General features: G+C 38.6%; 1 protein-coding gene across 1 annotated transcript in view; it reads left to right on the forward strand.

Moving 5' to 3' along the window:
* ADGRG6 (adhesion G protein-coupled receptor G6) overlaps positions 1–12,274 on the forward strand; it is a gene marked incomplete at its 5' end in the record, with an annotated part of 128,682 nt that overhangs the window by 98,047 nt on the left and 18,361 nt on the right. Inside the window, 4 exons of the mRNA XM_082669068.1 lie at positions 4,326–4,453; positions 5,385–5,653; positions 6,832–6,928; positions 9,034–9,317. Coding sequence (XP_082525194.1) covers positions 4,326–4,453; positions 5,385–5,653; positions 6,832–6,928; positions 9,034–9,317 — 778 coding nt within the window. The remainder of the gene's footprint in view (positions 1–4,325; positions 4,454–5,384; positions 5,654–6,831; positions 6,929–9,033; positions 9,318–12,274) is intronic.

The following is a 12,274-nucleotide window of genomic DNA, read 5'->3' on the forward strand; positions in this document are numbered from 1 at the left end:
GAGTTAGGGAGATGGAGAGAGGGAGGGAGGGAGAGACAGAAAAGTTAAAGAGGAAGAAAATGTCGGGTTTTACTAACATGGAAGGGTGCTATGAAAAATTTCATCAGAAATTTTCTTTCTTATAATATGTTATCACTTGTATGTTTGAATGTTACTTTGTACCAGGTACTGTGCTTGGTGATCCAATTGTTACCCCCAAATGACTGCAATCCCTCTCTAGAGATCACAGCCTGTTAGGCTAGACTAGTGACTAGGATAGCACAGAGGCTTCAAGCCTGCAATGGAGATGATGGGTGTTACGTTTCACTCACCACTAGGCCTTCATATCATTCTTTCCTTTCTTTCTTCCTGCTTTCTTTCCCTTGGCCCTAGTTTTATCTCATTAGCCAGCCTGTTCTACAGTTTTAAGCAGAGATTAGATTGCGTTGATATGTTTTTTCAGCCCACCAAATTTTCAAGAGCCACCTTACAACCAGCAACTTGTGCGACGGCATCCACAGACTTACACCTTTACCTTATAACCTGATACGCTTGTGTGTCTGCAGACACTTTCCTGGTGCGAAGTACACCCTCCAGATCATAACAGAGCCATTGTTTCTGTATAGCTTCCATAAGCGTGATCAAACCAAATTTATTTTTTAGTTGGAGATGGGAGTAATGTGTACCGAGGCAATAAAGCTTTTCGAATTCGAATCAGAGACATCAAGATATGTTTATCCCGTCCCTTAAATCTTACAGCTACTTCCTGTGGGACTGGAAGGAAGCAGCGAGGAACTGTGGGATGCAGTGATTGGCTCATGGATCTACCTGGCCTATGTAAATGGCCATTGTCATATAGCAACCGTGCACGTTGTAATTTTCCTGACAATCCAGTACTTAAAGCTCTGAGGGATAAGACCAAGTCATTTAAAAAGAGGACAGTCATACAAATACTGCGTGATTCTTCTTATTTGAGGCATTTAAAATAGTCAAAGATATAGAAGTAGACAATAGAACGATGGTTACCAGGGGATGGGGGGAGGGATATATGGGGAGTTGTTTAATGAGTATATAAAGTTACAGTTATACAAGGGGAGTAAGTTCCAGAGATCTGCTATATAAAATAGTTAATAATACGGTATTGTAGACTTAAAAATTTGTTAGGAGGGTAGATTTCACGTTAAGTGTTCTTACCTCAGAAACAAAATTAAATGAAAAAGGAACACAAGAAACTTGTGGAGGCGATGGATATAGTTATTACCTGGATTGTGATGATGTTAACACAAGTGTATACATAAGTTCAAACTCACCAAATTGTATACATTAATTATGTGCAATTGTTTCTTTACCAATTATATATCAATAAAGCTGGGGAAAAAAAACAGTAAAAAAAAAAAAAAAGAGGACAGTCATAAAAAACAGCTTAACTTTCCCAAAATATAAATGTTTTCATTTACTGCCAGACCATGAAAATGAACAATTAAACTATAGCATGTTTTCCCTAAGTAATTAAAAATAAAACCCTCAGTTTTCTTCCATATTCTCTTTTTTCTGAAAAGTGACAGCATCATTCTTTCATAAAACGCTTGTTTTGCATCATTAATCTTTCAGGTATGTAAGCTTTAGCTTAATTCATTGAATTATTTCAACTGCATGTGTGTTTGAGCATGATTGTGTGTGTTGTAAGTCTAATATTAGATAAATAGAAACAGTAACACAGTCACTATTCAGAGATGACCTATAAGTAACCAAGGTTTGGCTTCCTGTTACTTTGAATGGTTAGTTTTTCCAAATATTGTTTAAATGTTGTTATGAGTTTGTAATTATATATTACTCTTTCTGTTGTCATTTGATTAAATAATTAGTTTTACAGGTATATGGATATGTGCATTTTTCAGTGCTATTTTTCCATTTTCCACTGCGGCTGCTTTTATAAGATTCTAAACTTCTGGAAGAAAAACTTCCCAGAATTCATCTTTTCTGGTGATGTGCCCATATCCTTTCAGCTTTTCCAGATCACCACAACCTTGTTAAGAGTCTTTCTTGATGTATAAACTCTGTATTCACTTGTGTAAGATATTCCCAGAGTCTACCTTGCCCCATGACACATTCACCATATGAGAAATTTGAAAACATACCCCAGATTCATAATTATATCTTCTAATCTACAAATGTATGAACAATTTCATATCCTCTGCTACATTTATTTGTAGTAAAGCTGATTTTCATATTTTTAACATTAGTACATTCTCATGTTGGCTAAATCAGAGGAATCAATATTTTCATATTCTTCATTCTCTAAAAGTATAAAACAGCATGAGAACTGTGTGTAAATGTATAACCGTGAACAGCATTATTTTTTTCAATTTACATTTTAAATTGTGGCTTTAATTGTGACTTGCAAGTATACTGCCTCATCTAAATGGGAGCCGTAGGTTTTTCAAGAGGCAATGACAAGCCCTTTGGAGGTTCCCAAGATATTTCTCTGACCTCGTCAAATCCTGGAGTAACCGAAATGTTGGTCGGGGTAAAAGCTACCAGTGAGTCAAGTGGCACTGACTCAAACCCCATCCCGTGTGCTGTGGGAGTCCCACTTCCTCCCAGTGTTTTCAGGGATTCCCGGGAGAGGAGGATAGGGACGGTCCTCTCTGACCTGAGTCACTGCGCCCACTGAATTCCATCACTTTGTGCATTTCTTGGTGTTACAGGGAACCTGTTACCAGCTCCTCCCTGCCTCAGCCAAACCTGGAACTGAGCCCCGTCTCATGAGTTCACACACGTACACTCATACAGATACCACTTCCTGGAGGTCTTTGTTTCAGTAGCAGATTTTATTGACATTTTGGTTAAAAGTAAAGAAAGTTAACATTATAGAACTTATAACACAAACTTTTTTTCGTAGTTTAAGACCTAAAAGTTTAAACCAGATATTCCTTTTGGAATATGTCCCTTCTCCAAGAAGGCTCCGTTTTCAAACATCTGCATAATGGAGATGCCTTTCTCCTCCAACCAAGGCTTGCGTGGTTGGTCTTCATTCAAGATTTATCCCTAACCCAATTCTACATTTAAGGAAGAAAAGAAAGGTTTTCCTACCAGGCCTGGACTTTGCAAGTCTGCCTCCCTCTGCACAGTGAAATTAAAATTAAGGCTTCGTATTCACATGCTAGAAAATGTTGACTTTTTCCCCTCACAGCCACCCCTAACACTTTTGAGTGGCACCCTTTCAGGTCTATAGGTATCAAAAAACTATGACCCCCAAACTCTTGGTGGCTTCTCATTTATGAAAAAAAAATAAAATAAAAAAAAAACAGAGACCACCCCACCTGATACATACCTAGCTCTGAAATGACCACAGTAAGAGCCTCAGCACTCTTCTCTGACTGGGCAGCCACACACCAGCGCCAGCCTCTGGCTGTCTCGGCTGAGCCCCTCCCTACCAATCAAAGAACCCAGGGCCCACCTAAAGGCTTGGTCACGGGGCCATGGTGGCCTCCATTTTCACTTGTGTCCCTAGCCTTGCAAACGATAGGAAGGGTCTGGTCGTTTATTATGCATGACAATGACCTCCTCTCCATTTTGTTAGGGCCCCAGTGGTTTTGCTCTTCTAGTTATACTGATGTGCAAAGAGCTTGGGTAACAGGGTAATGATAAAAAAAAATGTGCAACTCTCTCAAATAATGCTACATTTTTGTTTCACGGAGTGATCCACAAGAGTGCGATAAACGGAAATTCCAGTACAGGCATATCTCAAAGATTTTTTTGTGGGTTCAGTTCCAGACCACTGCAATAAAGCAAATATTGAGAGAAAATGAGTCACACGAATTTTGGGGTTTCCCAGTGCATATAAAAGTATGTTTATACTATACTATAGTCTGTTAATGTGCAATAGCAATTATCTCTAAAAAAGCAATGTAGATACCTTAATTAAAAAATTTTTATTGCTCTAAAAAATGCTAACCATCATCTGAGCTTCAGTGAATCATAGCAGTAACATCAAAGGTCACTGATCACAGGTCACCATAACAAATATAATAATAATAAAAAGTTTGAAATATTGAAAATTACCAAAGTATGACACAGAGACCCAAAGTGAGCAGATGCTGTTAGAAAAATGGCTTGACTCAGAGTTGCCACAAACCTTCAGTTTGTAAAAAATGCAGTATCTGCGAAGTACAGTGAAGGGAAGCACAATAAAACGAGGTACGCATGTCCTGATTTACACTGTTGTTTTTAGCCCCTAAGATTGAGCTGAGATTCTAAGGGCCATCAGTGACCTTTCTAATACAACAAAACGCCGTTTTCATGAAAAGAGAGATTCTTACAACTGCTTCTCATGTTTTTGGTAGGACCTTCAAGGAATTGCCTCACAGTTGGATTCAAAAAACACTAAAGTTCTCACCTTCATTACCAATATTGGGTGTGGAATATCTGCTATTTTTTCAGCAGCTACCCTCCTGACATATGTTGCTTTTGAGTAAGTATTTGTTTTTTCTGTCTGCCAAGTCCAGAGCTAACTGTCCCAGAATGTGAATAAGAGAATTGCCTCAGCTTTTAAAAACACATATACACTTTGTGAATCACGCACAGTGGTTCAGTTTTAATGTTCAGATTTCTTGTAAGATATATCACGAATTTCCCACCTTTAGAATCTTAAGTTATAGTTACTATATTTCTATTTAAAATGTATTTAAGCCTGTTAGAGATGATTAGCATTTAAGTAAATAACAATTGTATGAAATGCTTTTTACATGGTAAAAGATGAAAACATTTGCTTCACAAATCTTATAAAATTGGTTTTGAAACAGGAAATTTTTTTAAAAAAAGGATCCTGACCTTATTAAAAATCAAGAAACTTCAACAAATTTTAGGGAAATTGCTTTTCAACAAAGATATCATTTTTTGTAAATCTAAAATTTTTCCTGGATTAAAAAAATCAGTCTGGGCTTCCCTGGTGGCGCAGTGGTTGAGAGTTCGCCTGCCAATGCAGGGGACACGGCTTCGTGCCCCGGTCCAGGAAGATCCCACATGCCGCGGAGCAACTGGGCCCGTGAGCCATGGCCGCTGAGCCTGCGCGTCCGGAGCCTGTGCTCTGCAACGGGAGAGACCACAACACTGAAAGGCCCGCGTACCGCAAAAACAAAACAAAACAAAACAAAACAAAATCAATCTGTTGTAACCAAGCAGAAATTTTGGAAACAGTTTTGAAATAAAATTAGTGTTTAAAAAAGTCTTTATAATTTGCTAAATACTCCTATATCTTTAGCCCTCCTCCTAGTGGAACCATGTCATAAAGATGGTACTACCTAGGCTATTGCAGAGCTGTATAAGATACGAATTTACTGCCTGTGCTTAGAAGATTTATTTACAATATTATTCTCATATATCTTTCTTTTGTCCTTTATAAGAAAATTACGAAGGGATTATCCCTCCAAAATCTTGATGAATCTGAGTACAGCCCTGCTGTTCCTGAATCTCCTCTTCCTCCTGGATGGCTGGATCACCTCGTTTCATGTGGATGGACTTTGCACGGCCATTGCAGCCCTGCTGCATTTCTTCCTTCTAGCTACCTTTACGTGGATGGGGCTAGAAGCGATTCATATGTACATTGCTCTGGTTAAAGTATTTAACACTTACATTCGCCGATACATACTGAAATTCTGCATCATTGGCTGGGGTAAGCCTCCTAAATTTTGTTTTCTTTTTGTCTATCATGGAAATCACTAGGTTCTCATAGGAAAATCCTATTTTGAAAGAATAGCACTGCTAAAAGAAACTTCAAAATTGTGAATGATGTGGATGTGATATACATAACCTAAGGAAGGGGCTTCCTCAGAACGGTGTTTTTAAAAACTGTTCAACATTCCTCACTAAAGTCAGGAGTAAAGGGAAAAAACCCTTGCTCTCCTGAGTCACCACCACCTTATTTCCTGTGTCCAGAGCCAGCCCACGCAAGTCTGAAGAGGCAGCTGGCAGACAGTGGTGCATTTCTATTATATTTCAAAATAGAAAGGCCAGCTCAGACTCCTAACTCCACTCGCCCTAAACACATGCCCATGTCTTGGAAACCTGAGCAAGAAGGTTATTTTTGTGTGTGCAACCAGAATACTGACAGAATTCTTGCTTTGAGCTTCTTACCATGATTCCTCAGCCACACATGGACAGCTGTGTTAGCCTGTTTGCAGTCTTCTAATTGGGCTCCTTTATCTGGGTTTTGTATTGGGCCAGGCATTTTCGAGCTTTCTCACAAATCTCTTTTTCAGATAGCCGTGTAGAAATGAGATGTTTCCAAGGTGTTTAGTACCATCTTAGGAGACAACAAAAGCACCTTTCAGGGAATTCAGGTGGTGTAGCGTTTCCCCACTGAAATATACATGGAAATACTATATTGGTCCTCCTGAGAGAAAAGACTATAAAGACTTTATGTCCCCATTGTTTTCCCCCCAACTTTTTCTAAAGACTTTTCTTTCTATAGAAAGGGGCAAAATGAAGCTGTAGTTACCTTCTTACCTGAACTCAGGCAGTCTGACAGGTGTCATTAATGAAACTACGTTTTCTGGTGCAGCATACAGTATAAATCAGGTCCTGGTACTCTAGTGGGTACCAGTAAGCAAACAGAATATTTAAATATCTGTCATTTAAGAGTAGGTTTAGATTGTTTCTAATTAAAGTTGGATGTTTCACACCACAAAAGGGATTTTATTGTTGTTTTTAACCAAGTTGCCTGTTCTAAGAAATTTGATTCTATGATATGCAGTGTTTTCTTTCTTTTTTTCCCCTTGCCATTATCAGTCTTATAAAGCAGTCTACAGATGCTTCAGAAAAGTTGTTTCTCTCATGGTCTTATTATAACAGGTCTGCCTGCCTTAGTTGTGTCCATTGTTCTAGCAAGCAGAAACCAAAATGAAGTTTATGGAAAAGAGAGTTATGGAAAAGAACAAGGTGATGAATTGTAAGTAATAAAAGCTTGTTGGGAATTTATTTGTGACGAGTATATATCCTCTGTTTGCCGAAGTTTAGTGTGAGTTTCCATCCCAATAGTGAGTGAGCTTCTATTTTGGAAGGTTAAAGTGTACTTGCATGTCTTTGCCAAGGTCTCTGCTACACCACAGATGAATTCAGTTGAATGCTCTGAACTGTGTGAGCTGCTTTTCCGTATTAATGTTGTGCTTTCTCATCGGGGGGAATTCAGAAGAAGTGTAAGATACTATCTTCTAGACACAGAAGACCTATTCTATCTGAGGAGATTCTGTAATACTCCCACCTCCTTAAACCACACACATCTTCGAGAGAGTTAAGTAGCAGCATCGGACAGTGAAGGATTCAGTGCCAATATGAGTGTTGTGTGGAAGTGGAGAGAGTGGATCTTGAATAATTTGGAAATTTCCCTTCAGGCTGTGAGATCACTGAAGCTAAGGTTTTTAAACTCTTCAGTTTTGGCAATTAGTTCTCTTGTATTTTATGTAGTACATGGTACTCAATATTATTATTTGTTTGAATGAATTACTGAATGAATAAAGAGTTTATTCCAGACTGTGATGCCACATTTCTGTGCACATTTCATGGATGGATAAAAATTTTATATCCAGTCAGTATCCAATCCTGTTCCATTCCTCCTGGCCTTCCTGTTTATATTTCCAAAGTAGCAGTCCAAAGCCCCCACGAGAGCTAGTCGGAAATAAAGGATCTAGGTCAGGAATTTCGGATTCTAGGGGAACTTCCATATGGAAAGAAAGATTAGCTCCAGGGACAAGCAGTGTCATTTGGGGGACCTTTAAAGTAAGATATATTAAAAGTAGAAGTCAATACGTATGTTCTAAATAAGGGAACTTAAAAAGTATGTGAGTCAACTCTTATAGAACTTTAAAGTACGACTTATTAAGTTGTTGTGCCAGCAACAACTTTCATTAATTGAGCATTTACTATATGCCAGGAATCAGGTTATAGGACTCAAAGATGTTCAAGACAGCTTTTGCCTTTGTGAAGGTTGTGTTCCACGGTGAAAGACACAACCAAAATGATGACCACTTACATTCGAATTTTAAGATTAATTTAATTGTCTTAAATAATTCTTCTAATATTTTTTGTACCTAAGAACTTCCATAGTATTAGTTAGGCACTGGGGCATCCACAAATTGCAGTATTTTAATTTTACTCTTAGTTCCCTTTAAAATTACTTTCATCTATTTTCCAATCTATATCATTCTGAATATCAAGTGTATCCTTCCTGATCTCATAAGGATGTTATGATTGATGTAAGCCTTTTAATTGTGTATGAGAAGTGTCAGCATAAGAATATCAGCGTTCTACAATAAGGTCTTGCCTCAACTAAGCCAATTATATTAATAGGAATTATTTTGTCCACAGTAATGGAATCCACAATTACGTGTGTCTTAAATAAGTAGGAGTTACTCTTCTCACATGATAAGACATGATAAGATTTGGAAGAAGGCAACAACTGGCATTAATTTTGTGGCTGAAAATGTTAGGACCAGCAATTCTACAGCTCTCTTGGCCTTTCTTTCCTCGATATAAGATGATGACTACAGCTGCAGAGCTTGCATTCATGTTTGAAGCAGAAAGAAGGAATAAGGGCTTTGCCAGCTGAGTCTGTCAAGAATAGGTGTAAAAAATCCTTAGCAGACTCTGCTTCCATTATCATTTTGTAGAACCACGTCCACATGGCCCTCCTTTAACTACAACGGAGACCGAGAAAGTTTCCCACCTTCAGGAGTGCAGGCGCACTGGTTTGGGGTGAGCCAAACAGAGTGTCTTCATGCCAAGTCAGAGTTCAGGAGACCACCTTGTTTTCTTAACTGTTGACTTAAATAACTAGGTATTAAGAGGATGACTATCCAAAACAAAGCAAAAAACAAAAACAAATCTATGTAAACATTGAGGAAGAAACTGAGGCCCAAGAAAATGAAGTGACTTTCTAAAGGCATTTGAGGAAGGCCCAGCTATTAAATCTGCAGAAGCCCAAGCTTAGCCAGGAGGAGTCTTAGGTAAACAGGGCGTGACGATAAATCTCGTTCTTTCTTGTCTCTTCTCCTTTAGCTGTTGGATTAAAGATCCTGTCATATTTTATGTGACCTGTGCCGGGTATTTTGGACTCATGTTTTTCCTGAATGTCGCCATGTTCATTGTGGTGATGGTGCAGATCTGCGGGAGGAATGGCAAAAGGAGCAGCCGGACGCTACGCGAGGAGGTTCTAAGGAACCTGCGCAGTGTGGTCAGCCTGACGTTTCTACTGGGCATGACGTGGGGGTTTGCTTTCTTTGCCTGGGGACCTTTGAATGTCCCTTTCATGTACCTTTTCTCCATCTTCAATTCTTTACAAGGTAAGATAAATGGTAACCGCACTATTTTCCCTTTCTAATTTTACCATATTTGCAAAGAGCTTCACTGTTGGACAGATGCCATGCTAAGTTTCTAAGTCACTATCCCAAGTGCTGAGCACAGTTCCAGGCACAGGGTGGGTACTCGTGAAAAAGACCTTGAATGGAGAGAAGAGGTAGAACATCAGTTTGTTTATTTGTTTTCAGTGATATATATACCAAGCACCTAGAACTATGCCTGGAATATAGTAGGTGCTCAATAAATATATGTTGTTGCATGAGTGGATATAGGCAAGGAGGTGCCCAATGGGAGGTGTAAAGAGAGGCACAGATGAAGTTTGCTTTCTTTACAGTTTTGCTGAGTGTTGGTGTTCTCCATGGAACCATGTGGGTGTAGTGCTCTTGGCCAGAAGAATCTTTAGACTCTGTGCAGGGACAGAGCAATTCAATTTGATTCCTTGGTTCCTTGGATTTCAGAAAAAATACCAACAATCTAGTTCAGAAATGCTTATTTCTTCATAAGATATGGCAGTCAATTCAACAATCTAACAAATGGCTTGCTCTGTTCAGAAATACAAGGCTTCCTTCAAGGAGCTTACTGTCATGCTTCAGATTCCGTAACACTTACCCTAGTGTACTGTAGGATGAAATTAACTTTAAAAAAATTTTTTTTATTGAAGTATAATTGATTTACAGTGTTGTGCCTATCTCTGCTGCACAGCAAAGTGACTCAGTTATCCACATACAGACATTCTTCTTTTTAATATTCTTTTCCATTATGATTTATCCAAGAGATTGGATATACAGTAGGACCTTGTTATTTATCCATTCTAAATGTAATAGTTTGCATCTGCCACCCCCAAATTCCCAGTCCATCCCTCTCCCTCCCCACTCTCCCCTTTGGCAACCAAAAGTCTGATCCCTATGTCTGTGAGTCAGTTTCTGTTTTGTAGGTAGGTTCATTTGTGTCGTGTTTTAAATTCCACGTGTAGGTGATATCATATGGTTTTTGTCTTTCTCTTTCTGACTTACTTCACATGGTATGATAATCTCTAGTTGCATTCATGTTGCTAAAAATGGCATTATTTCGTTCTTTTTTATGGCTGAGTAGTATTCCATTGTGTATATGTGCCACATCTTCTTTATCCATTCCTCTGTTGATGGACATTTAGGTTGTTTCCATGTTTTGGCTATTGTGAATAGTGCTGCTATGAACATAGGAGTGCATGTATCTTCTTGAATTATAGTTTTGTCCGGGTATATGCCCAGGAGTGGCATTGCTGGATCATATGGTAATTTTATTTTCAGTTTTCTGAGGAACCTCCATACTGTTTTCCATAGTGGCTGCACCAACTTACATTCCCACCAACAGCATAGGAGGGTTCCCTTTTAGGATGAATTTAACTTTTAAGCTTAATTGAACATAAAGTATTTTTTTGAAAACTCAATAACATTCTATAAGACATTGGATATACCCTGTGTTGTTGATGAAACTCCTTAATGTTGGAAGCTCCATGAAGCCCACACTCCAGTAGGAATGAGGTGACAAAGTTTGGAATCTTTTTGAGTAGGGCAGTATTACTGGCTTACCTGAAGCTACTGGTCACACACTTGAAGGTGTCTAGGAAAGGAAGACCTGACTAAAGTTGAACAAATCTGAGCTGGGATGGAAAGTGTGGAAATCAGGTTTGTGCTTCTCACCAGGAGAGATGCCTAGCTAGGAGCTCCCAACAGGTGTGTTCTAAGAAAAGTCTGTATTTACCTGCAGGAGAGTGTTTACTGCTCTGTATCATACATATCTGTTTTGCTTCTCCTCCTACGTTTCCCACTAGCTCATGAGCTCCTGTAGAAAAACCTGTCACTTAGAAGGTGCTCAATAATTATTTGTTAAATCAGTAACTGGATTGGTGGATGAAGAAGGGAGGGGCTTTGGGGATGGCCTAAATTCAGTCTGAGACTCCTCCAGCATAAATATGCATTAATTAGTTGAGCAAATTTTATTCAGATCCATTCTCCCATAACAGAGGAACTATGTAGGCTTATTATCTTTAGTGAATAAAATAATAAGCCTCAAGTACACCTCCAGAAGTTGGAAACTGAAGAGGTAGCATATGAATACCTCTGCACTGGGATCCACCTTTGTAAAGTGAGTTTTCCTCTTTTTAATCTCTTCTATCATACACAACATAAAAGTGCCTAGACAAATATTGACAAAAATGTCCATTAACATTAGAAAATTCCATGGTTTTATATTTCAGGATTGTATATGAAAGGCACATTAATCTGCCAGCCCAACCTTGTTTTTGCTTTTAGAATTTCCTGGCAGTTTCAGCAACCTTCAACAGTTACAGTTGTCTGTTCAGCTCTGTTTCCATTAATGAGAATCGGGGTGTTTTATTTTTCCCAGCGTAGGTCTTCTCTCAGGAGGGAAAAATGTTGTAAACCATCATAGAGTGAGTGTTCTTCATAAATCACTGACTTTTAAGGCTGATTTTAAATGATATAAATTCAGAGCAGATTTCTGCCCATCCAATGATATCAAAAACACCTCCTAAAAAGGAAATGTAAATTAAAAGACAGTGATACAGAGCACATGAGTCTAACAGTTCCTTACTGGCCAGCCTTGTACAAAAGCTTCAGAGGACACTATGGAAAGCCATTTAATGGCTTTTATTTGCATCATTTTCAGAACCTTCCATGAGAGACTTGGTTGTTAAAGGTATATGCTTTATTAAGAGAAGCATGTAGAACTTAGACAGTTTAAAGAAACAATTCGGTGAATGCATGTTGAACTTAGGCGAACTACGTTGTGTCGACTTCTTTCTAGTATCCTTTATTCCAGCAAGAAAACATGACCTGATCCCTTTGTCTCATGGAGCTTATATTGTAGTAGGAGAGACTAAGGTTAATCCAATATGTCACTGTATAAAGTGTACATGGTGGTGTTGAGAGTGCACACG

The sequence above is a fragment of the Grampus griseus genome (assembly GCF_964374135.1).
Source record: "Grampus griseus genome assembly, chromosome: 13".
NCBI classification, from domain to species: domain Eukaryota; kingdom Metazoa; phylum Chordata; class Mammalia; order Artiodactyla; family Delphinidae; genus Grampus; species Grampus griseus.